The sequence below is a fragment of the Cherax quadricarinatus genome, unplaced genomic scaffold (genome assembly GCF_038502225.1).
Source record: "Cherax quadricarinatus isolate ZL_2023a unplaced genomic scaffold, ASM3850222v1 Contig129, whole genome shotgun sequence".
NCBI lineage: Eukaryota > Metazoa > Arthropoda > Malacostraca > Decapoda > Parastacidae > Cherax > Cherax quadricarinatus.
In genome coordinates, this window is record NW_027195155.1 from 250,468 (window position 1) to 276,121 (window position 25,654).

At 43.4% G+C, this 25,654-nt stretch overlaps 2 protein-coding genes across 3 annotated transcripts in view; one reads left to right on the top strand and one right to left on the bottom strand.

Moving 5' to 3' along the window:
- The window catches only part of LOC138851215 (U-scoloptoxin(01)-Er1a-like), a 59,844-nt gene extending 52,639 nt beyond the window's left edge, over window positions 1-7,205 (top strand). The window contains exons 4-6 of the mRNA XM_070080070.1: window positions 1,620-1,843; window positions 4,854-6,397; window positions 6,496-7,205. Coding sequence (XP_069936171.1) covers window positions 1,620-1,843; window positions 4,854-4,902 — 273 coding nt within the window. The 3' untranslated portion in view covers window positions 4,903-6,397; window positions 6,496-7,205. The remainder of the gene's footprint in view (window positions 1-1,619; window positions 1,844-4,853; window positions 6,398-6,495) is intronic.
- Window positions 7,206-16,707: 9,502 nt separating this feature from the next.
- LOC128701009 (uncharacterized) overlaps window positions 16,708-25,654 on the bottom strand; it is a 49,182-nt gene continuing 40,235 nt past the window's right edge. For both annotated transcript variants that reach the window (XM_070080072.1, XM_070080071.1), the window contains exon 3: window positions 16,708-19,083. In XM_070080072.1, coding sequence (XP_069936173.1) covers window positions 18,691-19,083 — 393 coding nt within the window. In that variant the 3' untranslated portion in view covers window positions 16,708-18,690. The remainder of the gene's footprint in view (window positions 19,084-25,654) is intronic.

Sequence of the window (25,654 nt, forward strand, 5' to 3'; positions counted from 1 at the left end):
CCCACCATCTAACCATCACTCCCCCACTCTACCATCACTCCCCCACCATCTAACCATCACTCCCCCAACTCCACCATCACTCCCTTACCATCTAACCACCACTCCCCAACTCCACCATCACTCCCCCACCATCTAACCACCACTCCCCCACCCCACCCTCACTCACCCACCATCTAACCATCACTCCCCCACTCTATCATCACTTCCCCACCATCTAACCATCACTCCCCCACTCTACCATCAATCCCCCACCATCTAACCATCACTCCCCCAATCCACCATCACTCTCCCACCATCTAACCATCACTCCTTCACCCCACCTTCACTCCCCCACCATCTAATCATCACTCCCCCACTCCACCATCACTCCCCCACCATCTAACCACCACTCCCCCACTCCACCATCACTGACCCACCATCTAACCATCACTCCCCCACTCCACCATCACTACCCCACCACCTGACCATCACTCCCCCACTCTATCATCACTCCCCCACCATCTAACCATCACTCCCCCAATCCACCATCACTCTCCCACCATCTAACCATCACTCCCCCACTCCACCATCACTCCCCCACCATCTAACCATCACTCCCCCACTCTACCATCACTCCCCCACCATCTAACCATCACTCCCCCACTCCACCATCACTCCCCCATCATCTAACCATCACTCCCCCCACTCCACCATCACTCCCCCATCATCTAACCATCACTCCCCCATCATCTCACCATCACTCCCCCAATCCACCATCACTCCCCCACCATCTAACCATCACTCCCCCCACTCCACCATCACTCCCCCACCATCTAACCATCACTCCCCCTCTCTACCGTCACTCCCCCACCATCTAACCATCACTCCCCCACTCTACCATCACTCCCCCACCATCTAACCATCACTCCCCCACTCTACCATCACTCCCCCACCATCTAACCATCACTCCCCCACTCCACCATCACTCCCCCATCATCTAACCATCACTCCCCCATCATCTAACCATCACTCCCCCAATCCACCATCACTCCCCCACCATCTAACCATCACTCCCCCCACTCCACCATCAATCCCCCACCACCTAGCCACCACTCCCCCCACTCTACCATCACTCCCCCACCATCTAACCATCACTCCCCCACCATCTAACCATCACTCCCTCGCCCCACCATCACTTCCCCACTCCACCATCACTCCCCCACCATCTAACCATCACTCCCCCCACTCCACCATCACTCCCCCACCATCTAACCATCACTCCCCCTACTCCACCATCACTCCCCACCATCTAACCATCACTCCCCCACTCCACCATCCCTCCCCCACCATCTAACCCTCACTCCCCCCACTCCACCATCACTCCCCCACCATCTAACCATCACTCCCCCAATCCACCATCACTCCCCCACCATCTAACCATCACTCCCCCAATCCACCATCACTCCCCCACCATCTAACCATCACTCCCCCAATCCACCATCACTCCCCCACCATCTAACCATCACTCCCCCAATCCACCATCACTCCCCCACCATCTAACCATCACTCCCCCACTCTATCATCACTTCCCCACTCTACCATCACTCCCCCACCATCTAACCATCACTCCCCCACCACAGAGCAAGCGGTGGGAAGAGTTCCCCAACGTTACCTTCACCTTCGACTGCACTGACCGCCCCGTCGGGTTCTACGCTGACCAGGAGTTTAACTGCCAACTGTTCCACATGTGTGACGAGGATGGTCGTAGGATTCCCTACATGTGTGCCAACGATACTGCCTTCAACCAGGAGTTCCGTGTGTGTGACTGGCAGCATAATTTCGACTGTCACGCTGCCCACGACTGGTGAGTGCCAGGTGTTGTTGTTGTAGCAGGTGTTGTAGTAGCAGGTGTTGTTGTTGTAGCAGGTGTTGTTGTAGCAGGTGTTGTTGTAGTCTTGCTACAGCCAGCAGTACCGTGTGTGTGTGTGACTGGCAGTACAACTCTGATTGTGGCACTGCCCACGACTGGTGAGTGCCAGGTGTTGTTGTTGTAGCAGGTGTTGTAGTAGCAGGTGTTGTTGTAGGAGTTGTAGCGGCAGATGATATTGTAGCAGGTGTAGTAGTGGCAGGTGTTGTAGCAGTTGTAGTGGCAGGTGTTGTAGTAGCAGGTGTTGTAGCAGTTGTAGTGGCAGGTGTTGTAGTGGCAGGTGTTGTAGTGGCAGGTGTTGTAGTGGCAGGTGTTGTAGTGGCAGGTGTTGTAGTGGCAGGTGTTGTAGTGGCAGGTGTTGTAGTGGCAGGTGTTGTAGTGGCAGGTGTTGTAGTGGCAGGTGTTGTAGTGGCAGGTGTTGTAGCAGATGTTGTAGTGGCAGGTGTTGTAGTGGCAGGTGTTGTAGTCTTCCTATGGTAGCAGTAGCAAGACTACAACATATATGGCCACTAGTGGCCATATATGGCACACAATGTCTCCTACCCCACCACTAGTGCCATATATGGCCCACATTATCTCCTACCCCACCACTAGTGGCCATATATGGCCCACATTATCCCCTACCCCACCACTAGTGACCATATATGGCCCACATTATCTCCTACCCCACCACTAGTGCCATATATGGCCCACATTATCTCCTACCCCACCACTAGTGCCATATATGGCCCACATTATCTCCTACCCCACCACTAGTGCCATATATGGCCCACATTATCTCCTACCCCACCACTAGTGACCATATATGGCCCACATTATCTCCTACCCCACCACTAGTGCCATATATGGCCCACATTATCTCCTACCCCACCACTAGTGCCATATATGGCCCACATTATCTCCTACCCCACCACTAGTGCCATATATGGCCCACATTATCCCCTACCCCATCACTAGTGACCATATATGGCCCACATTATCTCCTACCCCACCACTAGTGGCCATATATGGCCCACATTATCTCCTACCCCACCACTAGTGACCATATATGGCCCACATTATCTCCTACCCCACCACTAGTGCCATATATGGCCCACATTATCCCCTACCCCATCACTAGTGACCATATATGGCCCACATTATCTCCTACCCCACCACTAGTGCCATATATGGCCCACATTATCCCCTACCCCATCACTAGTGACCATATATGGCCCACATTATCTCCTACCCCACCACTAGTGCCATATATGGCCCACATTATCTCCTACCCCACCACTAGTGACCATATATGGCCCACATTATCTCCTACCCCACCACTAGTGCCATATATGGCCCACATTATCCCCTACCCCATCACTAGTGACCATATATGGCCCACATTATCTCCTACCCCACCACTAGTGGCCATATATGGCCCACATTATCTCCTACCCCACCACTAGTGACCATATATGGCCCACATTATCTCCTACCCCACCACTAGTGGCCATATATGGCCCACATTATCCCCTACCCCACCACTAGTGACCATATATGGCCTACATTATCCCCTACCCCACCACTAGTGACCATATATGGCCTACATTATCCCCTACCCCACCACTAGTGGCCATATATGGCCCACATTATCCCCTACCCCACCACTAGTGACCATATATGGCCCACATTATCTCCTACCCCACCACTAGTGACCATATATGGCCCACATTATCTCCTACCCCACCACTAGTGACCATATATGGCCCACAACGTCCCCTACCCCCCATATTTATTAATCTAGACATAATACAGTGAGGTACAAAGTTATTACAGTACAACATACCAGAGGTCCCTTGTATACACAACATTATGGTCAGCTTAAAATTAACTTAAGATTAACTTAGCAATGATATATTCAGTGGTACAAATATTATTGTAAACAGATAACAATTAGTACAAGTATTACAAAGACAGGTCATAAGGTCATCAGTGTGTTGCTGAACGTTCACTAGTATGGAGGATTATGTTAGGTCATCTTATTAAAATAACTAAGTTTAATAGGGTCACAGGTTAGATATTCATGAGATACAATAATGAGATACAATTATTCACTATTTATTTAGTTGTAGTGAGTAATTTGTTAGAAGAGACTTGAATTTATAAACAGGAAGTGTTTCTTTTATATTTACAGGTAATTAATTCCAGATTTTAGGGCCTTTTATGTGTATTCAGTTTTTGCATAGTGTGAGATGGACGCGAGGAACATCAGAGAGTGATCTGTGTCTTGTGTTATGGTCATGTGTTCTGTTGAGGTTGGCAAGGAGAACAACGTCCAGTATGTAGTGTCAGCTGCAAATATTGTGGGTTTGTGTAGTTGAGATGTATCTGGTAGGTCATTTATGTGTATGAGACAGAGAAGAGGACCTAGGACACTTCCCTGTGGGACACCAACTGTAACTGGTTGTGGGTTTGTGTAGTTGAGATGTATCTGGTAGGTCATTTATGTGTATGAGACAGAGAAGAGGACCTAGGACACTTCCCTGTGGGACACCAACTGTAACTGGTTGTGGGTTTGTGTAGTTGTGATGTATCTGGTAGGTCATTTATGTGTATGAGACAGAGAAGAGGACCAAGGACACTTCCCTGTGGGACACCAACTGTAACTGGTTGTGGGTTTGTGTAGTTGAGATGTATCTGGTAGGTCATTTACGTGTATGAGACAGAGAAGAGGACCAAGGACACTTCCCTGTGGGACACCAACTGTAACTGGTTGTGGGTTTGTGTAGTTGTGATGTATCTGGTAGGTCATTTATGTGTATGAGACAGAGAAGAGGACCTAGGACACTTCCCTGTGGGACACCACCAGGGACTCCCCTAATGGGGAGAAATCAATAAAGGTCACAAACCCACGTAAATAATTGTAATTTTGGCCTCTGTGACTCACTTCAGTTCCACTTCTTCCCAGGTACTACTTAAACGAGCTGACGTATGTGACTGATCCCCCCAAACTGTAGATCAAGATGGATTTCGACCATCAACACTGACTGACGACTCCCGCTGCTCCAAGACATCGCCAACGGACTTGAAAGCGCCCTGGAGGGCCCCTATATTGCAATCAAACAATGACAGGTCCTACTGAGGGCCTTGGAGGGCCCCATAATACAATCAAACAGAAATGGACCCTAGTGAGGGCCCTATATTGCAATCAGTGACAGGTCCTAGTAAGGGCCCTGGAGGGCCCAATATTGCAATCAAACAGTAACAAGTCCTACTGAGGGCCCTGAGGATCTCCATATTGCAATCAGAAAGTAATAGACCTTAGTGAGGGCCCTGGAGGGCCCTATATTGCAATTAAACAGTAATGGACTCTGGTATATTGGCCTGATATATGGGGCCTGATATATGGGCCCAGGTATATGGAACCTGGTATATGGGCCCTGGTATATGGGCCCTGGACTGCTCCATATTGCAATTAAATAGTAATGGGCCCTCATGTAATGTTCCAGGCATGGCCCCCATATGCCAGGCATGGCCCATATATCAGTCACGGCCATTATATACCAGTGATGGCCTCATATAACATTCATGGCCACCATATACCAGTCATGGCCCCATATACCAGCCATGGCCACTATACACCAGTCATGGCCAAATATACCAGTCATGGTCCTCATATACCAGTCATGGCCACCATATACCATTCATGGTCCTATATACCAGTCATGGCCCCATATAACATTCATAGTCTCCATATACTAGGCATGGCCCCATACACCATTCATGGTCCCATATACTAGGCATGGCTCTCATATACCTGGCATGGTCCCCATATAACATTCATGGCCCCCATATACCAGGCATGGACCTTATATAACATTCATGTCCCCATATAACATTCATGGCCCCATGTACCAGTCACGATTCCCATATACCATTCATGGCCCCCATATACCAGGGTCTATATAATATTCATGGGTCTATATAATATTCATGGCCACCATATACCAGGCATGGCCCCCTTATACCATTCATGCCCCATATACCAGGCATGGCTCCCATAAAACATTCATGGCCCTATATATCATTCTTGTCCCCATATAACATTCATGGCCCAATATACCAGTCATGGCTCCATATACCAGGCATGGCCTCCATATAATATTCCTGACCCCATATACCAGAAATGGCCCCATATAACATTCATGGCCCCCATATAACATTCTTGGCCCCATATACCAGTCATGGCCCCCATATACCAGTCATGGCCCCCATATACCAGTCATGGCCCCCATATACCAGGCATGGCCCCCATATACCATTCATATTATTATAATCAAGGGGAAGCGCTAAACCCGGAGGATTATACAGTGCCTGGGGGGGGGATGTGGAAGGCATTCAGGCTTAATTCGGGGAACTGGAGCACAGATCCAATTCCCTAAATCAAGAACCCCTCACCAACATCAAGGATTCTTCCCTGAGGGGATACCATTAATAGCCCCCATATGCCAGGCATGGCCCCTATATACCATTCATGGCTCCCATATATCATTCATGACCCCAAATGCCAGGAATGGTCTCCATATAACATTCTTGGTCCCATATACCAGTCATGGCCCCATATACCAGGCATGGCCCCCATATACCAGGCATTGCCCCCATATACCATTCATGGTCCCATATACCAAGCATGGCCCCAATTTACCATGCATGGTACCATATACCAGGTATGGCCCCCATATAATATTCATGGCCCCATATACGAGAAATGGCCCCATATAACATTCATGGCCCCATATAATACTTTTTGCCCCATATTTCATTCATAGACCCCATATACCAATCATGGCCCCATATACCAGGCATGGCCCCCGTATACCATTCATGGCCCCCATATACCAGTCATGGCCCCATATACCAGGCATGGCCAAATATACCAGGCATGGCCCCCATATACCATTCATGGCTCCCATATATTAGTCATGGCCCCAAATGCCAGGAATGATCCCCATATAACATTCTTGGCCTCATATACCAGGCATGACCCCCATATACCAGGCATTGCACCCATATACCATTCATGGCCCCATATACCAAGCATGGCCCCATGTACCAGGCATGGCCCAAATACACCATTCATGGCCCCATATACTATTCATGGCCCCATATAATATTCATGGCCACCATATACCATTCATGGCCCCCATATTCCACCCCATGAAGGGGCCCTCCATGACATCAGGGCCCTCCAAGCATAACTCAAGCTCCTTGACCTGCCTGTGGGCCCCCAAACCCCCCTCTCCCTGATGCCCCTTGGACTCCTCTCCCAAGGGACCAACCGGACCCCCTTAGGGGGCCCAAATAGTGGCCCCTGTGGGCCCCTGTGGGCGCCTCGCTGGCTGTGGGCGCCACACAACAGCAGCAACACTGCTCCAAGGTGCACCAGGGACTGCAACACTGCAACACAGCTGGTCTGTGTTGCAGGTTGTGCATCACGTACACCAGTAGTCCTTAGCACGTACATCAGTGTCCTTTGTATTAGTGAAAATAAAGATATCTCACTATATCTGCGTTTATATAACCTCTCTAGCTCTAATTCTGTATCTATTTCTATCTCTTTCTATTTCTATATCTCTTTATCTCTCTGTTTCTATCTCTATTTCTATATCTATCCTCCTCAATGTATTTCTATATCTTTCTGTTTCTTTCTCTATTTGTATCTTTATCTCTCTATTTCCAAACCTATGTCTAGAACAAATTAACTCTGTGGTACTCGAGGTATGTTCAATGCATATTACATTAAAAAAAGGAGATGTGAACTAGCAAGAGAAAGATGCTCCCAATATAGGCGACGGTGAAGAATAACAGAACTACTAAAGGAGGCCAATATATCTGTAATACTTAGGGAGATATTAGTCAGAGAAATAACAAACATCGAACTTAAGCTAAAGGAATCTTACAGGAGTCAAGAAACGTGGGAAGAAATGAAGCCAAAATATTTCTTTTATGCCAAAGTCGAGAACAACGTCCAGTATTGGGCCCCTACTTAAACAAGATGGGTCCTACACAGATGACAGCAAGGAAATGAGTGAGCTACTCAAGTCCCAATATGACTCAGTTTTTAGTGAGCCACTAACTAGACTGAGAGTCGAAGACCTAAATTAATTTTTTTATGAGAGAGACACAGAATTTGGTAGACTCAAACCTATTTGATATTATCTTGACACCAAATTACTTTGAAATGGCAATAAATGACATGGCCATGCACTCTGCCCCAGGGCCAGACTCATGGAACTCCGTGTTCATCAAGAACTGCAAGAAGCCCCTATCACGAGCTTTTACCATCCTATGGAGAGGGAGCATGGACACGGGGGTCGTCCCACAGTTACTAAAAACAACAGACATAGCCCCACTCCACAAAGGGGGCAGTAAAGCAACAGCAAAGAACTACAGACCGATAACACTAACATCCCATATCATAAAAATCTTTGAAAGGGTCCTAAGAAGCAAGATCACCACCCATCTAGAAACCCATCAGTTACACAACCCAGGGCAACATGGGTTTAGAACAGGTCGCTCCTGTCTGTCTCAACTATTGGATCACTACGACAAGGTCCTGGATGCACTAGAAGACAAAAAGAATGCAGATGTAATATACACAGACTTTGCAAAAGTCTTAAACAAGTGTGTCCATGGTGTAATAGCACACAAAATGCGTGCTAAAGGAATAACAGGAAAAGTTGGTAGATGGATCTATAATTTCCTAACAAATAGGACACGAAGCATAGTAGTAAAGAGAGTAAAATCTGAGGCAGCCACGGTGAAAAGCTCTGTTCCACAAGGTACAGTACTCGCTCCCAGTGTTCCACAAGGTACAGTACTCGCTCCCAGTGTTCCACAAGGCACAGTACTCGCTCCCAGTGTTCCACAAGGCACAGTACTGGCTCCCAGTGTTCCACAAGGAACAGTACTAGCTCCCAGTGTCCCACAAGGAACAGTACTCGCTCCCAGTGTTCCACAAGGCACAGTACTCGCTCCCAGTGTTCCACAAGGCACAGTACTCTCTCCCAGTGTTCCAAAAGGCACAGTACTCGCTCCCAGTGTTCCACAAGGCACAGTACTCGCTCCCAGTGTTCCACAAGGCACAGTACTCGCTCCCAGTGTTCCACAAGGCACAGTACTCGCTCCCAGTTTTCCACAAGGCACAGTACTGGCTCCCAGTGTTCCACAAGGCACAGTACTCGCTCCCAGTGTTCCACAAGGCACAGTACTCGCTCCCAGTGTTCCACAAGGTACAGTACTCGCTCCCAGTGTTCTACAAGGTACAGTACTCGCTCCCGTCTTGTTCCTCATCCTCATATCAGACACAGACAAGGATATAAGCCACACCGCAGTGACTTCCTTTGCAGATGACACCCAAATTTGCATGACAGTGTTCTCCACTGCAGACACTGCAAGGCTCCAGGCAGGCATCAACTTTTTCAACGGGCTGCAGAAAACAATATGAAGTTCAATGATGAGAAATTCCTATTACTCTAATATGGAAAACGTGAGGAAATTAAAATTTCATCAGAGTATACAACAAATTCCAAACTTACAATAGAGCTATAAACTAATGTCAAAGACCTGGGAGTGATCATGCCAGAGTGTCATGCCCATATTGTTAACCTTCCTTTATATTACATTGCAGTCCTTTCCTTTATAGCTAAATTGGTAATGAACGTCCTTGTATTATTAAGGCTTATTCTTATTATTTATGTACATGGCCATGATTAGTTAAATTGAAGGTATAGCAACGTGCCTGCCACTATGTGTACTGGTCTATGGTTAAGCTGTGGTGTTCAATGGTTATAATCCCCCTTTCCCCCCCCCTTTTGGTCAACTACTCTGCTGAGTGTTGGTGAGTCACGTGACCCACCTGACCTGTATACTCAAGGTTGAGGGACGAGCAGTGCAGAAGTAGCAGCCAACGAGAACACCGCTGCTCGTCTCTGGTAACTGGCCAAGGTTGATTATCCGGCCTGGACATATTCTGTTGTATTCTGACTGCTTCCTTATGGGAAATAAGACCTTATTCACTAAAATAATCTCTGTATATATATGTTATGTCTAGAATTTCAACCTAACCATGTGTTATAGAAGCCTTATATATATATATATATATATATATATATATAATGTCGTGCCGAATATGTAAAACTGGTCAATTAGCAAGAACTCATTTAAAATTAAGTCCTTTCTGAAATTTTCTCTTATGCGTTTAAATATATATTTTTATCATTAATGTTAATGTAAAAATTTTTAATTTTGCACTAAAAGAATCTTAGAAAACTTACCTAACCTTATTATAACAAGAACAATTTATTTTAGCCTAACCCAACTAAATATATTTTAGATTTGTTTACAGTAATTTAATGCTAAACAAACACAGTGAAATGTATTTTTTTCGTTAGGTTCAGAATGATTTTGGCGAAATTATTCCATACACAAATTTTCGCTTGTGCTATATGGCAAGATGAGCATTGCTATTAAAGCCAAGATCGCAAGTTCTGCCTATTCGGCACGACATACATATATATATATATATATATATATATATATATATATATATATACATTATTTAATATTATTTATTATTATCACACTTGCCGATTCCCACCAAGGCAGGGTGGCCCGAAAAAGAAAATCTTTCACCATCATTCACTCCATCACTGTCTTGCCAGAAGGGTGCTTTACACTACAGTTTTTAAACTGCAACATTAACACCCCTCCTTCAGAGTGCAGGCACTGTACTTCCCATCTCCAGGACTCAAGTCCGGCCTGCCGGTTTCCCTGAACCCCTTCATAAATGTTACTTTGCTCACACTCCAACAGCACGTCAAGTATTAACCCTTTGACTGTCGCGGCCGTATATATACGTTTTACGAGGTGCCGTGTTTGACGTATATATACTTATTAATTCTAGCGGCTTCAAATCAAGCAGGAGAAAGCTGGTAGGCCCACATGTGAGAGAATGGGTCTGTGTGGTCAGTGTGCACCATATAAAAAAAATCCTGGAGCATGCAGTGCATAGTGAGAAAAAAAAACTCCGACCGTTTTTTTTAATTAAAATGCCGACTTTGTGGTCTATTTTCGTATAGTATTTATGGTTGTATTCTCGTTTTCTTGGTCTCATTTGATAGAATGGAAAACATATTACAGAAATAGAGGTGATTTTGATTTATTTTACTATAAAAAGAACCTAGAAATGGAGCTCAAAGTAGGGGAAATGTTTGATTTTTTCCAATGTTCAAAAGTAAACAAATGATGCCATTGTCCAATAAATGTCCAACTAGCCATTCTAATATGCAGTCATGAATGGGTTGATGTTATTTATACAGTTATTACAGCATTGCAGTAGTCTGCATAATAGTAAGTCTAATATTTTTTGTTTGAATAAAAATTCAAAATAGAAAGCAAGAGTAATATCAGAAGGGCCTGGAGACGTGACTGATGAACAAAGAAAATGTTATTTTAGAGCCAGGAATGTCTGCATTGTTCGTTCTGAACCTTATTTTGAAATTGTCATATTTTTTAGTTTTCGTGAAATTGGCCAAATTGCAAATTTCTGACCACATTATTAGGTAGTTGAAATCAGTAAATGGGCAGTTTCTTGTATTCAATCGATAGAAAAAATGAAGTTCTAAAGAAATAGCTATGAGTTTGGGCGACTGGAACAATGGAATTAGCCGAAAATAGGGCTCAAAGTGGGCGAAATCGCCGATTTGTAAACAGCGCCGAGGTCGCTAACTTCGCGAGAGCATAATTCCGTCAGTTTTCCATCAAATTTCGTTTTTTTGGTGTCATTACAATCGGGAAAAGATTCTCTATCATTTCATAAGAAAAAATAATTTTTTTTTTTTTTAAATTTTGCGACACCAGGAGACACCTCAGGATTGGGGGTTGCGACAGTCAAAGGGTTAAAAACCATTTGTCTCCATTCACTCCTATCAAACACGCTCACGCATGCCTGCTGGAAGTCCAAGCCCCTCGCACACAAAACCTCCTTTACCCCCTCCCTCCAACCTTTCCTAGGCCGACCCCTACCCCGCCTTCCTTCCACTACAGACTGATACATTCTTGAAGTCACTCTGTTTCGCTCCATTCTCTCTACATGTCCGAACCACCTCCCCCACCTCTCATCAGCCCTCTGGACAACAGTTTTTGTAATCCCGCACCTCCTCCTAACTTCCAAACTACGAATTCTCTGCATTATATTCACACCACACATTGCCCTCAGACATGACATCTCCACTGCCTCCAGCCTTCTCCTCGCTGCAACATTCATCACCCATGCTTCACACCCATATAAGAGCGTTGGTAAAACTATACTCTCATACATTCCCCTCTTTGCCTCCACAGACTCCTAAGTGCACCGATCACCCTTTTCCCCTCATCAATTCTATGATTCACCTCATCTTTCATAGACCCATCCGTTGACACGTCCACTCCCAAATATCTGAATACAGTCACCTCCTCCATGCTCTCTCCCTCCAATCTGATATCCAATCTTTCATCACCTAATCTTTTTGTTATCCTCATAACCTTACATTATATATATTTGTCAGTTAAAAATAGGAGAGGAGAGTTATTAAATGGAGAGTTAGAGGTATTGGGAAGATGGAGGGAATATTTTGAGGAATTGTTAAATGTTGATGAAGATAGGGAAGCTGTGATTTCGTGTATAGGGCAAGGAGGAATAACATCTTGTAGGAGTGAGGAAGAGCCAGTTGTGAGTGTGGGGAAGTTCGTGAGGCAGTAGGTAAAATGAAAGGGGGTAAGGCAGCCGGGATTGATGGGATAAAGATAGAAATGTTAAAAGCAGGTGGGGATATAGTTTTGGAGTGGTTGGTGCAATTATTTAATAAATGTATGGAAGAGGGTAAGGTACCTAGGGATTGGCAGAGAGCATGCATAGTTCCTTTGTATAAAGGCAAAGGGGATAAAAGAGAGTGCAAAAATTATAGGGGGATAAGTCTCTTGAGTATACCTGGCAAAGTGTATGGCAGAGTTATTATTGAAAGAATTAAGAGTAAGACGGAGAATAGGATAGCAGATGAACAAGGAGGCTTTAGGAAAGGTAGGGGGTGTGTGGACCAGGTGTTTACAGTGAAACATATAAGTGAACAGTATTTAGATAAGGCTAAAGAGGCCTTTGTGGCATTTATGGATTTGGAAAAGACGTATGACAGGGTGGATAGGGGGGCAATGTGGCAGATGTTGCAAGTGTATGGTGTAGGAGGTAGGTTACTGAAAGCAGTGAAGAGTTTTTACGAGGATAGTGAGGCTCAAGTTAGAGTATGTAGGAAAGAGGGAAATTATTTCCCAGTAAAAGTAGGCCTTAGACAAGGATGTGTGATGTCACCATGGTTGTTTAATATATTTATAGATGGGGTTGTAAGAGAAGTAAATGCGAGGGTCTTGGCAAGAGGCGTGGAGTTAAAAGATAAAGAATCGCACACAAAGTGGGAGTTGTCACAGTTGCTCTTTGCTGATGACACTGTGCTCTTGGGAGATTCTGAAGAGAAGTTGCAGAGATTGGTGGATGAATTTGGTAGGGTGTGCAAAAGAAGAAAATTAAAGGTGAATACAGGAAAGAGTAAGGTTATGAGGATAACAAAAAGATTAGGTGATGAAAGATTGAATATCAGATTGGAGGGAGAGAGTATGGACGAGGTGAACGTATTCAGATATTTGGGAGTGGACGTGTCAGCGGATGGGTCTATGAGAGATGAGGTGAATCATAGAATTGATGAGGGAAAAAGAGTGAGTGGTGCACTTAGGAGTCTGTGGAGACAAAGAACTTTGTCCTTGGAGGCAAAGAGGGGAATGTATGAGAGTATAGTTTTACGAACGCTCTTATATGGGTGTGAAGCATGGGTGATGAATGTTGCAGCGAGGAGAAGGCTGGAGGCAGTGGAGATGTCATGTCTGAGGGCAATGTGTGGTGTGAATATAATGCAGAGAATTCGTAGTTTGGAAGTTAGGAGGAGGTGCGGGATTACCAAAACTGTTGTCCAGAGGGCTGAGGAAGGGTTGTTGAGGTGGTTCGGACATGTAGAGAGAATGGAGCGAAACAGAATGACTTCAAGAGTGTATCAGTCTGTAGTGGAAGGAAGGCGGGGTAGGGGTCGGCCTAGGAAAGGTTGGAGAGAGGGGGTAAAGGAGGTTTTGTGTGCGAGGGGCTTGGACTTCCAGCAGGCATGTGTGAGCGTGTTTAATAGGAGTGAATGGAGACAAATGGTTTTTAATACTTGATGTGCTGTTGGAGTGTGAGCAAAGTAACATTTATGAAGGGGTTCAGGGAAACCGGCAGGCCGGACTTGAGTCCTGGAGATGGGAAGTACAGTGCCTGCACTCTGAAGGAGGGGTGTTAATGTTGCAGTTTAAAAACTGTAGTGTAGAGCACCCTTCTGGCAAGACAGTGATGGAGTGAATGATGGTGAAAGTTTTTCTTTTTCGGGCTACCCTGCCTTGGTGGGAATCGGCCAGTGTGATAATAAAAAATAATAATAATAATAATAATAATAATAATAATATATATATATATATATATATATATATATATATATATATATATATGTGTGTGTTACGCGCCACTACTTCACTCCATTATACTATACAAAAATAAAAGGCCTGGTTAAAATAAGTTCTGTAATAATATATTGCGAACCACTTTATTACTAGCTAGATAAAGCAGGTTCCACTATATATTATTATCGGGTACAGTATGAATCATCAAAAGTACTCTCTTTGTATTATTAGGTTAGGTATTACGAATGTGTAACCACTACTGTAGTGACCAATTGGTGGTTCTAGAATTGACGCCACACGTCGCCTTCTGGCAGAGCTGAAGTCATACTATGAATTAGTTGAGTGAGTCAGTCAGCTCCTAGCTCTGACTCGGTACGGGTCTTCTGGCAGAGCTGAAGTCATACTATGGAGTAGTTGAGTGAGTCAGTCAGCTCCTAGCTCTGACTCGGTACGGGTCTTCTGGCAGAGCTGAAGTCATACTATGGAGTAGTTGAGTGAGGCAGTCAGCTCCTAGCTCTGACTCGGTACGGGTCTTCTGGCAGAGCTGAAGTCATACTATGGAGTAGTTGAGTGAGGCAGTCAGCTCCTAGCTCTGACTCGGTACAGGTCTTCTGGCCGAGTTGAAGTCATACTATGGAGTAGTTGAGTGAGTCAGTCAGCTCCTAGCTCTGACTCGGTACGGGTCTTCAACACAAAGCTCCTAGCTTAAACTTAAACTTTATACCAAGTCTATTGTCTTGCCTTTGCCATTAGTTTCCTGAAGTCTGGTAATTCATGTCACTTATGAAAGATAACTATTTCGTTACCCTAAACCTTTCTAAAAGAGTTAAATGGTGAGATTAGTAGATTATTAATTGAAATTATTGTATCAAACTCTCTTAATGAGAATTTGAACGTAAGATTGGGTTTCTTGCTGTATAGTATTTCATTTATAATTGTTTCATTAAAATAAGATTTCCAAAGGATTACTATTATTACCCCAACCTCTCTGACCAATGTTGTTATGCTCTAACCAAAAGGAAACTATCTGAGTGGTTACAACCCATGGAGTGTAACACAGAGGATCTCACCTTCAAAGACCTGGGAGTGATCATGTCGGAGGATCTCACCTTCAAAGACCTGGGAGTGATCATGTCGGAGGATCTCACCTTCAAAGACCTGGGAGTGATCATGTCGGAGGATCTCACCTTCAAGGACCATAACATTGTATCAATCGCATCTGCTAGAAAAATGACAGGATGGATAATGAGAACCTTCAAAACTAGGGATGCCAAGCCCATGATGACACTCTTCAGGTCACTTGTTCTATCTAGGTTGGAATATTGCTGCACACTAACAGCACCTTTCAAGGCAGGTGAAACTGCTGACCTAGAAAATGTACAGAGAACCTTCACGGTGCGCTTAACGGAGATAAAACACCTCAGTTACTGGGAACACGAAGTTCCTGAACCTGTACTCCCTAGAATGTAGGTGAGAGAGATACATGATAATATACACTTGGAAAATCCTTGAGAGATAAGTACCAAAATCGCACACAAAAATCTCTCCCTATGAAAGCAAAGACTCGGCAGATGATGCAACATTACCCCAGTGAAAACCAAGGGTGTAACTAGCATGATATGAGACAACACAATAAGTGTCAGGGGCCCAAGACTGTTCAATTGCCTCCCAGCATACATAAGGGGGATTATCAATAGACCCCTGGCTGTCTTCAAGACCCCTGGCTGTCTGCAAGACCCCTAGTTGTCTTCAAGACCCCTGGCTGTCTTCAAGACCCCTGGCTGTCCAAGATCCCTGGCTTCTTCAAGACCCTAGGTTGTCTTCAAGACCCCTGGTTGTCTTCAAGACCCTAGGTTGTCTTCAAGACTCCTGGTTGTCTTCAAGACCCCTGGCTGTCCAAGATCCCTGGCTTCTTCAAGACCCTAGGTTGTCTTCAAGACCCCTGGTTGTCTTCAAGACCCCTGGCTGTCTTCAAGACCCCTGGCTGTCTTCAAGACCCCTGGTTGTCTTCAAGACCCCTGGTTGTCTTCAAGACCCCTGGCTGTCTTCAAGACCCCTGGTTGTCTTCAAGACCCCTGACTGTCTTCAAGACCTTTGGCTGTCTTCAAGACCCTTGGCTGTCTTCAAGACCCCTGGCTGTCTTCAAGACTCCTGGCTGTCTTCAAGACTTCTGGCTGTCTTCAAGACCCCTGGCTGTCTTCAAGACCCCTGGCTGTCTTCAAGACCCCTGGTTGTCTTCAAGACCCTGGCTGTCTTCAAGACCCCTGGTTGTCTTCAAGACCCCTGACTGTCTTCAAGACCTTTGGCTGTCTTCAAGACCCTTGGCTGTCTTCAAGACCCCTGGCTGTCTTCAAGACTCCTGGCTGTCTTCAAGACCCCTGGTTGTCTTCAAGAAGGCACTGGACAGGCACCTAAAGTCAGTACCTGACCAGCCGGGCTGTGGTTAGTGAATCGGGTTACATGCAGTCAATAGTAACAGCCTGGTTAATCAGGCCCTGATCCACCATGAGCCCTGGTCACAGACCGAGCCGTGGGGGCATTGACCTCCGAAACCCTCTCCAGGTATACTCCAGGAACTCTCCAGCAGTAGTCTACTATATACAATCCGTTTTCTTATAAAGCTCCTGTATAAATTAAACACCTGTGCAACACCCGGTAGTCTTTACTGGCTTCATCAGTCAATTTCAGAGAGACAGTGGAAAGTGTCAAGTAATTTAAGGTGGTTAGTCCTTCAGCCTGAAGTGGTGGAGGTAGTCCAAATATTGTTGCTGTGTCATGATAGCCAGGGCTATGGTGGCCAGGGCCATGATGGCCAGTGTTATGATGGCCAGGGCCACCCAACCAGGGCCATGATGGCCAGTGCAACACATCTAGTGCTATTATGGTCAGTGGTATGATTGCCATAGCCACCCATTGAGAGCCATGATGGCCATTGCTATGATTTCCAGTGCTATGATGGCCAAGGCTATCCATTCTCGGCCATCATGGCCAGTGCTATGATCAGTGATATAATAGCCAGGGCCACCCACCCAGTACCATGATTGCCAGTGCTATGAAGGCCAGGGTCACCCTTTTAGGGCCATCATGGCTAGTGCTATGATGGTCTGTTATGATGGCCAGGGCCACATGTCAAGGGCAATGATGGCCAGTGTTATGAAGGCCAGAGCCACCTGTTCAATGCCATGATGGCCAGTGCTATGATGGTCAGTGTTTTGATGGCCAAGGCCACCCATCCAGGGCCATGATGGCCAGTGTAACACATCTAGTGCTATGACGGTCAGTGTTATGATGGCCAGAGCCACCCATCGAGGGCCATGATGGCCAGTACTATGATTTCCAGTTATCGTGGCCAGGGCCACCCATCCAGTGCCATGGTGGCCAGTGCAATACATCTAGTGCTATGATGGCCAGTGTTCTGATGGCTAGAACCACCCTTCCAGGGCCATGATGGCCAGTGCTATGAAGGCCACATCCATATGTCCAGTGCCACAATGGCCAGTGTTACAACGGCAAGAGCCACTCGTCCAGGGCCACCCATCCAGTGCTATGAAAGACAGTGCTATGATGGTCTGTGTTATGATGGCCAGAGCTACCCATCAAGGGCCATGATGGCCAGTGTTATGACCAGCACCACCCATCCAGTGCCATGATGGCCAGTGTTATGATGGCCAGTGTTATGATGACCAGGGCCACCCATCCAGTGCCATGATGATCAGTGTTATGATGACCAGGGCCACTTGTCTAGTGCCATGATGGCCAGTGCTATGATAGCCAGTGTTATAATGGCCAGGGTCACCCATCCAGTGCCATGAAGGTCAGTGCTATGATGGCCAGGTCCACCCATCCAGTGTCACAATGGCCATTTCTATGATGGCCAGTGTTATGATGGCCAGAGCCACCCATCCAAAACCATGATGGCCAGTGTTATAATGGCCAGGGCCACCCATCCAGGGTCATTATGGCCAGTGTTATGATGACCTGGGCCACCCATCCAGGGTCATGATGGCCAGTGCTATAAGCAAGGCCACCCTTCCATGGCCATAATGGCCAGGGCCACCCATCCAGGGTTATGATGACCAGGGCCACTCATCCAGGGTCATGATGGCTGGTGCTATGATGAGCAGGGCCACCCTTCCATGGTCATGATGGCCAGTGTTATGATGGCCATGGCCATCTATGCAGTTTGATGGACTCTAGAGTACAGGTCTGGGGTCATAATACCCGGGTTGACCTCACTTTCGCCCACCACAATGGCGACAGTAGTTTGAGAACACTTCAACTCTGTTCCAGTCATTCCGCCGTGGCCGAGGCCTCGTCCTGGTCGAGAACACTTCCATCCTTCCTTCGCCCGGCCAGGGCCAAGGACACGGCCGGGCAGAAGTGCCTTCCCGGCTGTTGTTCTGCCATGGCCGGAACGCTCCGTTCCTTCCATCGCTCTGCCGGTGTTCCGTCCTAGCGGATGGCATATGTTCCCTTGTGTCAGCCCAGATGCCGGAGCAGTCCACCCGGCCAGCTGTTCCACCATGATCCCTCCAGTCATCCAGTGTCATCCGCCGCTGTTTGGTGATCAATCGCTCAATTTCTCTGTTTTGCTGTGAGGATGCACGTAGAGATGTCGGCCGAACCTGGAACAATGATACGAGTTAAATAAAACCCACAATACCATAACTACAACAATTCACAATACACAATACCATAAGTGGAAATATTGGAAACTGAACCATTGTAAAGTTGAAATGTTCATTCACAGTCACCAGTAACTACAATACACCTACCATCCGACTTACGACCACTCGACTTACGACCGTGTTTTTTACGCCAAATTTCTGGGAAATAAACAAGTACAGTGGACCCCCGCATAACGATTACCTCCGAATGCGACCAATTATGTAAGTGTATTTATGTAAGTGCGTTTGTATGTGTATGTTTGGGGGTCTGAAATGGACTAATCTACTTCAGAATATTCCTTATGGGAACAAATTCGATCAGTACTGGCACCTGAACATACTTCTGGAGTGAAAAAATATCGTTAACCGGGGGTCCACTGTATTTGTGTTGTACACAGTGTTTATCCTAAACCTTGCAGTATAAAATACAGTACTAACAACATAAAAAGTAAAGTAAAACATGAAATACGAAAATAAAACAATAAAATAAAGTCATTATAAAAATGTTTTGTTGATATTCAGTAGTAAAGTTCGACTTATGACCATTTCGGCTTACGACCGGTTTCTCGGAACCGAACTCGGTCGTAAGTCGGATGGTAGGTGTATATGCTGTAGCACTGAACATAATATATCAGCAGAATAAACAAGAATTATATTTGTCAAAATTTTTCAATTTTTGTATAAATATTGAATAATGTAATATTATGTAAATAATATAATATTATTTAAAAACTGTAGTGTTGGTGTGACTTTTAGAAAATTTCTAGCCGTGAGAGAAACAACAGACAGGTTGTGTGGCGCTGAAATATGGCGTAGTTATAGAATATGCTGGACAGTATAATAGAGACAAATCAGGTGTTATCGAAGCCAAAAATGAGTGAATCAACTTAAATGGAAGACTAAGAAATACGTAAATGTCACGGGATGTTGTAAATGGTCAGATTCCCTTGGAGGCAGCTACAATAGAGCTGAAATTTGGAATATAAGGAGAAGCCCACCATATTTTTGTTTTAACACATCAGCTGTTTCCCACTGAGGTGGGGTGACCCCCCAAAAAAAAGAAAAAAAATTCATCATCATTCAACACTTTCACCATCACTCATACATAATCACTGTCTTTGCAGAGCCGCTCAGATATGACAGTTTAGACATCTCTTCAAACTGCCAATATCCCAAACCCCTCCTTCAAAGTGCAGACATTGTACGGTGGACCCCCGGTTAACGAAATTTTTTCATTCCAGAAGTATGTTCAGGTGCCAGTACTGACCGAATTTGTTCCCATAAGAAATATTGTGAAGTAGATTAGTCCATTTCAGACCCCCAAACATACACGTACAAACGCACTTACATAAATACACTTACATAATTGGTCGCATTGGGAGGTGATCATATGCGGGGGTCCACTGTACTTCCCATTTTCAGGACTTAAGTCCGGCTAACAGGTTTCCCCGAATCCCTTCACATAATGTTACCCTGCTCACACTCCAACAGCTCATCAGGTCCCAAAAACCATTCATCTCAATTCACTCCTAACATGCTTATGTGTTATTACAGATTGGCCATCACTAATCCGGCAATCAGTTATCCGGCTCCATCAGTAATCCGGCACTAATTTCGGCTAGCATAATTTCAAATTTCATCATTATACTGACTCAGAAATTGTGCAGATGGTTGTAAATCCCCAGCAACAAGCCAGTGGAGGAGACACTAGTGATGACAATGAGGAAGATAAAGCAGAAAGAGTCTCTATTGATAGGTTAATTAAGTGTATTCTAACCTAACCACTCTGTAATCCAGATTATTATTATAATCAAAGAAGCACTAAACCCGTAGGATTATACAGCACCTGGGGGGGAGGGGGTGGAAGGCATTCAGGCTTAATTTGGGGAACTGGAGCACAGATTCAATTCCCTAAATCAAGAGCCCCTCACCAACATCAAGGAACCTTCCCTGAGGGGTCTGTAATCCAGAAAACTCGCTAATCCAGCAAATCCGAGTGATGCCAAATTAGTGATGGTAGACCTGTACTTGCTTATATTTTGTGCTACAAGTCAAATCTTACGGTTTAAATTTAATATCATATTTACTATCTGTCCATTTTATATTTTTGTATTATTATTTGTTTAGTCTCTGTATAATCTTTTAAAATAGTTCTTTATATACCAATACTATGTACTGCCTTTTAAATTTTCATATTACCTCCAGTGCAATATTGAATCCTAAAAGTTGTGCAATATTGATTTAATACTTGTCATAGTCACTATATCAACCATTATTAATAGATAATAATATCTTTTCTGTTAGTTATACAATCTTAATCCTGCATTAGTCATATGATTGCAAACACTGATCCTGATATTAACCTCTTATTAAATGACATACACAATCCTAACAACAATTGCCTTTATTACACCGCTGGTCAGGCTAAGACACTACTCAGTGCCAACAATAACATAGCAGTATTCAGTTATAATGTCAGATCATTAAGTATATATAAACGAGTGTCTTACCAAAAAACGTCAAAACCTCCTGTATAGAGTCAGAAAACTTAAGCGAGAGAATAATGACACAATACACCAATGCTTCACACGGGATGGGAAAATTCTAGTTAGGAAAACAAATGTAGGTCAACTGTACACAATCACGAACGAGAATGATCTATCACGATTTCTCAGGGATACCAATCTTACAGAGAATAACTAAACAATGTCCAACTAAAAAGCCTACGTAGTGTAGTGTACGTTTTGCTCCATTATTGTTCAAATTTCATTGTACAATCTCTTAGTAATTAAATAATCAACTACCTCATTTTGTGATTTTACTAGTAAGCATAGGTCACCTTATGTGATTTTGTTATTTACTATTGTTCGCTTAAACATTAGTTGAATTGATACTTTCTCTGTCCATATTACTACCTCATATTTTTTTTTTAAATACTATCAATTGATATTACTTACTAAAATTAATAAATATCATTTTTACTAAAATTTCAATTTACTCTTAACAATTTTGACATTTAATAACCATTACTTGTCTAATTACCTTTACCTGTTTTAATACCACATTTACTATCCTAGATTACTCTTAATTACCTTGTACTGCCATATAACCTCAAGTATAACTACCAGTGCAATATTGAATGAAATAAACATTACTTTTTCACTTTTTTGTAATCATTATTACTTACTAAAATTTTATTAAACACCATATTTACTACCAGTCAATTTTAATTTTGTACATTAAACATTATTTTATACTTCTCATAACATTTTGTAGCCAAATTTTCAAGTTTTTATATTCAACCCCAACCTTTATATTATCCCTTGTACCTGTGTACCTGTCTACCATCTTACTATCATATTATAATCAAGACATTACCATTGTTTTTTTTTTACTATTATTCTTTTGGTACTTTAATTGTGAATTTTATTTTGTCAATTTAAATCTAGGTATAATCTTGATCTTGTCAACAACCTTTACCAGACTCTAGTGCAATTGCAAGTACCATTTCAAATTGTATTTTTATATTATAAGTTTATATTATAATTCCTACCATCTGCCCATTTAACTTTGCTTACCATTACTTAATTTTAGTCCCTTATATGTTTTCTCCTTTATTTTAGCTTTATATAACTATCCTAGTTTATATATTCACAATTGTTAAAATAATCAAGGTGCTATTCTTAGGTGCTAAAGTAGAATAAGTTCACAATTTTGCCATTATATTCCAAAGCTCATTTTTTTGATTACCACTTTATTGGTCACCACAACCTATATTAGTCCCTTTTATATTATAATTTTATACTATAATTCTAACTTTAAAAAATTACCTTTATAGTACTACCTACTATCATATTCTCAAGCTCCACTATTTGATCATCACTTTATTTGTATTAGTCCCTTAGCTCATTATTTTACATTTGTTAAATAATCCAGGTGCTATTTTTTAGCTTAAGACTATTTACTTTGTTTTATACTTAATTCAAACTATAGATTCACTACAAATCTTATGATTACAAGCATTGATCCTGATACCAACCTCTTATTTAATGACTTAAATGAATCAAACAGTAACTGTAATTACTACACTGCAGAACAATCAAAGGCACTTCTCAGTGCCAACAACAACATAACTATATTTAACTACAATATCAGATCTTTAAGCAAGCATTACGATGACCTCATAGCATTACTAAATTCCTTACATGCCAATATGTCCATCATTACACTAACTGAAACCTGGCTAAAGCCTGATAGTACAGATGTCTATGCCATTCCTGGTTACACAGCCATACACAACTGTAGGCCAGATCAACAAGGGGGTGGCACAGCCATATACTACTCAGACCAACTAGAATGTATCACTAATACTTGCACAAGGGATGAACATGGGGAATATATAATAGCTAAATTCAAATCAAAGTACCTACAAAAACCTCTCACATTGATAAACATCTACAGAGTTCCACAGTCAAACATTAGCCAATTTAGTCAAAATCTAGGAAGTATGATAACTGATGCACGCATGAACAAAGATCACTTACTACTCTCAGGTGACTTCAATATAAATCTCCTGCAAGACCAGGACCCACACGTTACTGAATTCACAAACACAATGAGTAACTGTATGTTACTACCAACAGTAACAAAACCTACAAGAGTTACAGAGACTAGTGTTTCCCTACTTGACCACATCTGGATCAACACCATATCCCCTTTAAAATCAGGCATAATTACAGATAATACCACAGACCACTACCCTACTTTCCTCATAACAACTTTTGGTAAACTACCCCAAGACACTACTAAAGTCACCTTCAGACTTCACAATGAGGCAGCCATTAATAACTTCACAACAGCAATAGCAAACATTGATTGGCACACTGAGCTAGAAACCTATACAGATATTGACGAATGTATTAATAATTTTCTAAAAAAAACCCAATACCTCTATAACAAGCACTGCCCCAAAAAAACTAAACAGATGACAGCAAAGAGACTGAACAGTCCCTGGCTAACACCCAGCATTCTCAAATCCATAAATACAAAACACCAATATGAAAAACAGTACAGAATGGGTCACATAACCAGAGACCAAACAAAACGTTACTCGTCAATCCTAACCAGCCTGATAAGAAGGGCAAAAAAATTGTATTATGAGAACAGATTATCCAACTTACGAGGTGATATAAAAAAGACCTGGAAAACCCTATCAGAAATTCTGGGAACAAAAAAGATATCACGAAATAGCGAAATAAAATTAGCAAAAACAGATGAACCCCAAATCCCACCAACAGAAACAGCAAACAGACTCAATGATTTCTTCTCCACTATAGGACAAAACCTTGCCAATAAAATCCCAAGCTCAGATACCCCACCAAATGACTACCTCACCGGCAACTACCCGAACACACTGTTCCTAGCTCCGACTAACCCATACGAAGTCTCCCTTATTATCAACGCACTAAAAAACAAGGCAGGAGATTTAAATACCTTACCACCCCTTATATACAAAAAAGTGTCACAAGTGCTATCACCAATCATTGCAACACTCTTTAACAAATCCATTGAATCCTCCACCTTCCCTACAGTACTCAAAATAGCAAGGGTCACCCCGATCCACAAAGGAGGAGACCAAACAGAGTTGAATAACTATAGGCCAATATCCAACTTACACCCTCTCTCAAAAATCTTCGAAAAATTAATTCATAAACGAATCTACTCCTACCTTATCTCCCAAAACATACTCAACCCCTGCCAATTTGGATTCAGGCCTAATAAAAATACTAATGATGCTATTATACACATGCTAGAACATATATACACTGCAATAGAGAAAAAAGAAGTCCCACTGGGGATCTTCATTGACTTACGTAAAGCTTTTGATACAGTTGACCATGACTTGCTCCACGTAAAATTGTCACACTATGGTATAAGAGGGCACTCCCTCAACTACCTCAAGTCTTACCTCAGCAACAGAAGCCAATATGTGTACGCAAATGGGGCAAACTCTTCTGCACAACCAATTACAGTTGGTGTCCCACAGGGAAGTGTCCTTGGCCCTCTTCTCTTTCTCCTATACATAAATGACCTTCCAAATGCTTCGCAATTACTCAAACCCACACTATTTGCAGATGACACTACATACGTCTTCTCTCACCCGAGCCCAGTCACGCTAGCCAATACTGTAAATACCGAATTACAGAAAATATCTACCTGGATGAGGACTAACAAACTTACACTAAACATTGACAAAACCTACTTCATTCAGTTTGGTAACAGAGCTACAGATGTCCCTCTTAACATAATGATAAATGGATCACCTATCACAAAACTAACAGAGGGAAAATTCTTAGGAATCCACCTTGATAATAGACTCAAATTTCATACACATATACATCAAATTTCTAAGAAAATTTCCAAGACTGTAGGCATACTATCGAAGATACGGTACTATGTTCCACAGTCAGCCCTCCTGGCCCTATATCACTCTCTTATTTACCCCTATCTCACCTATGGAATTTGTGCA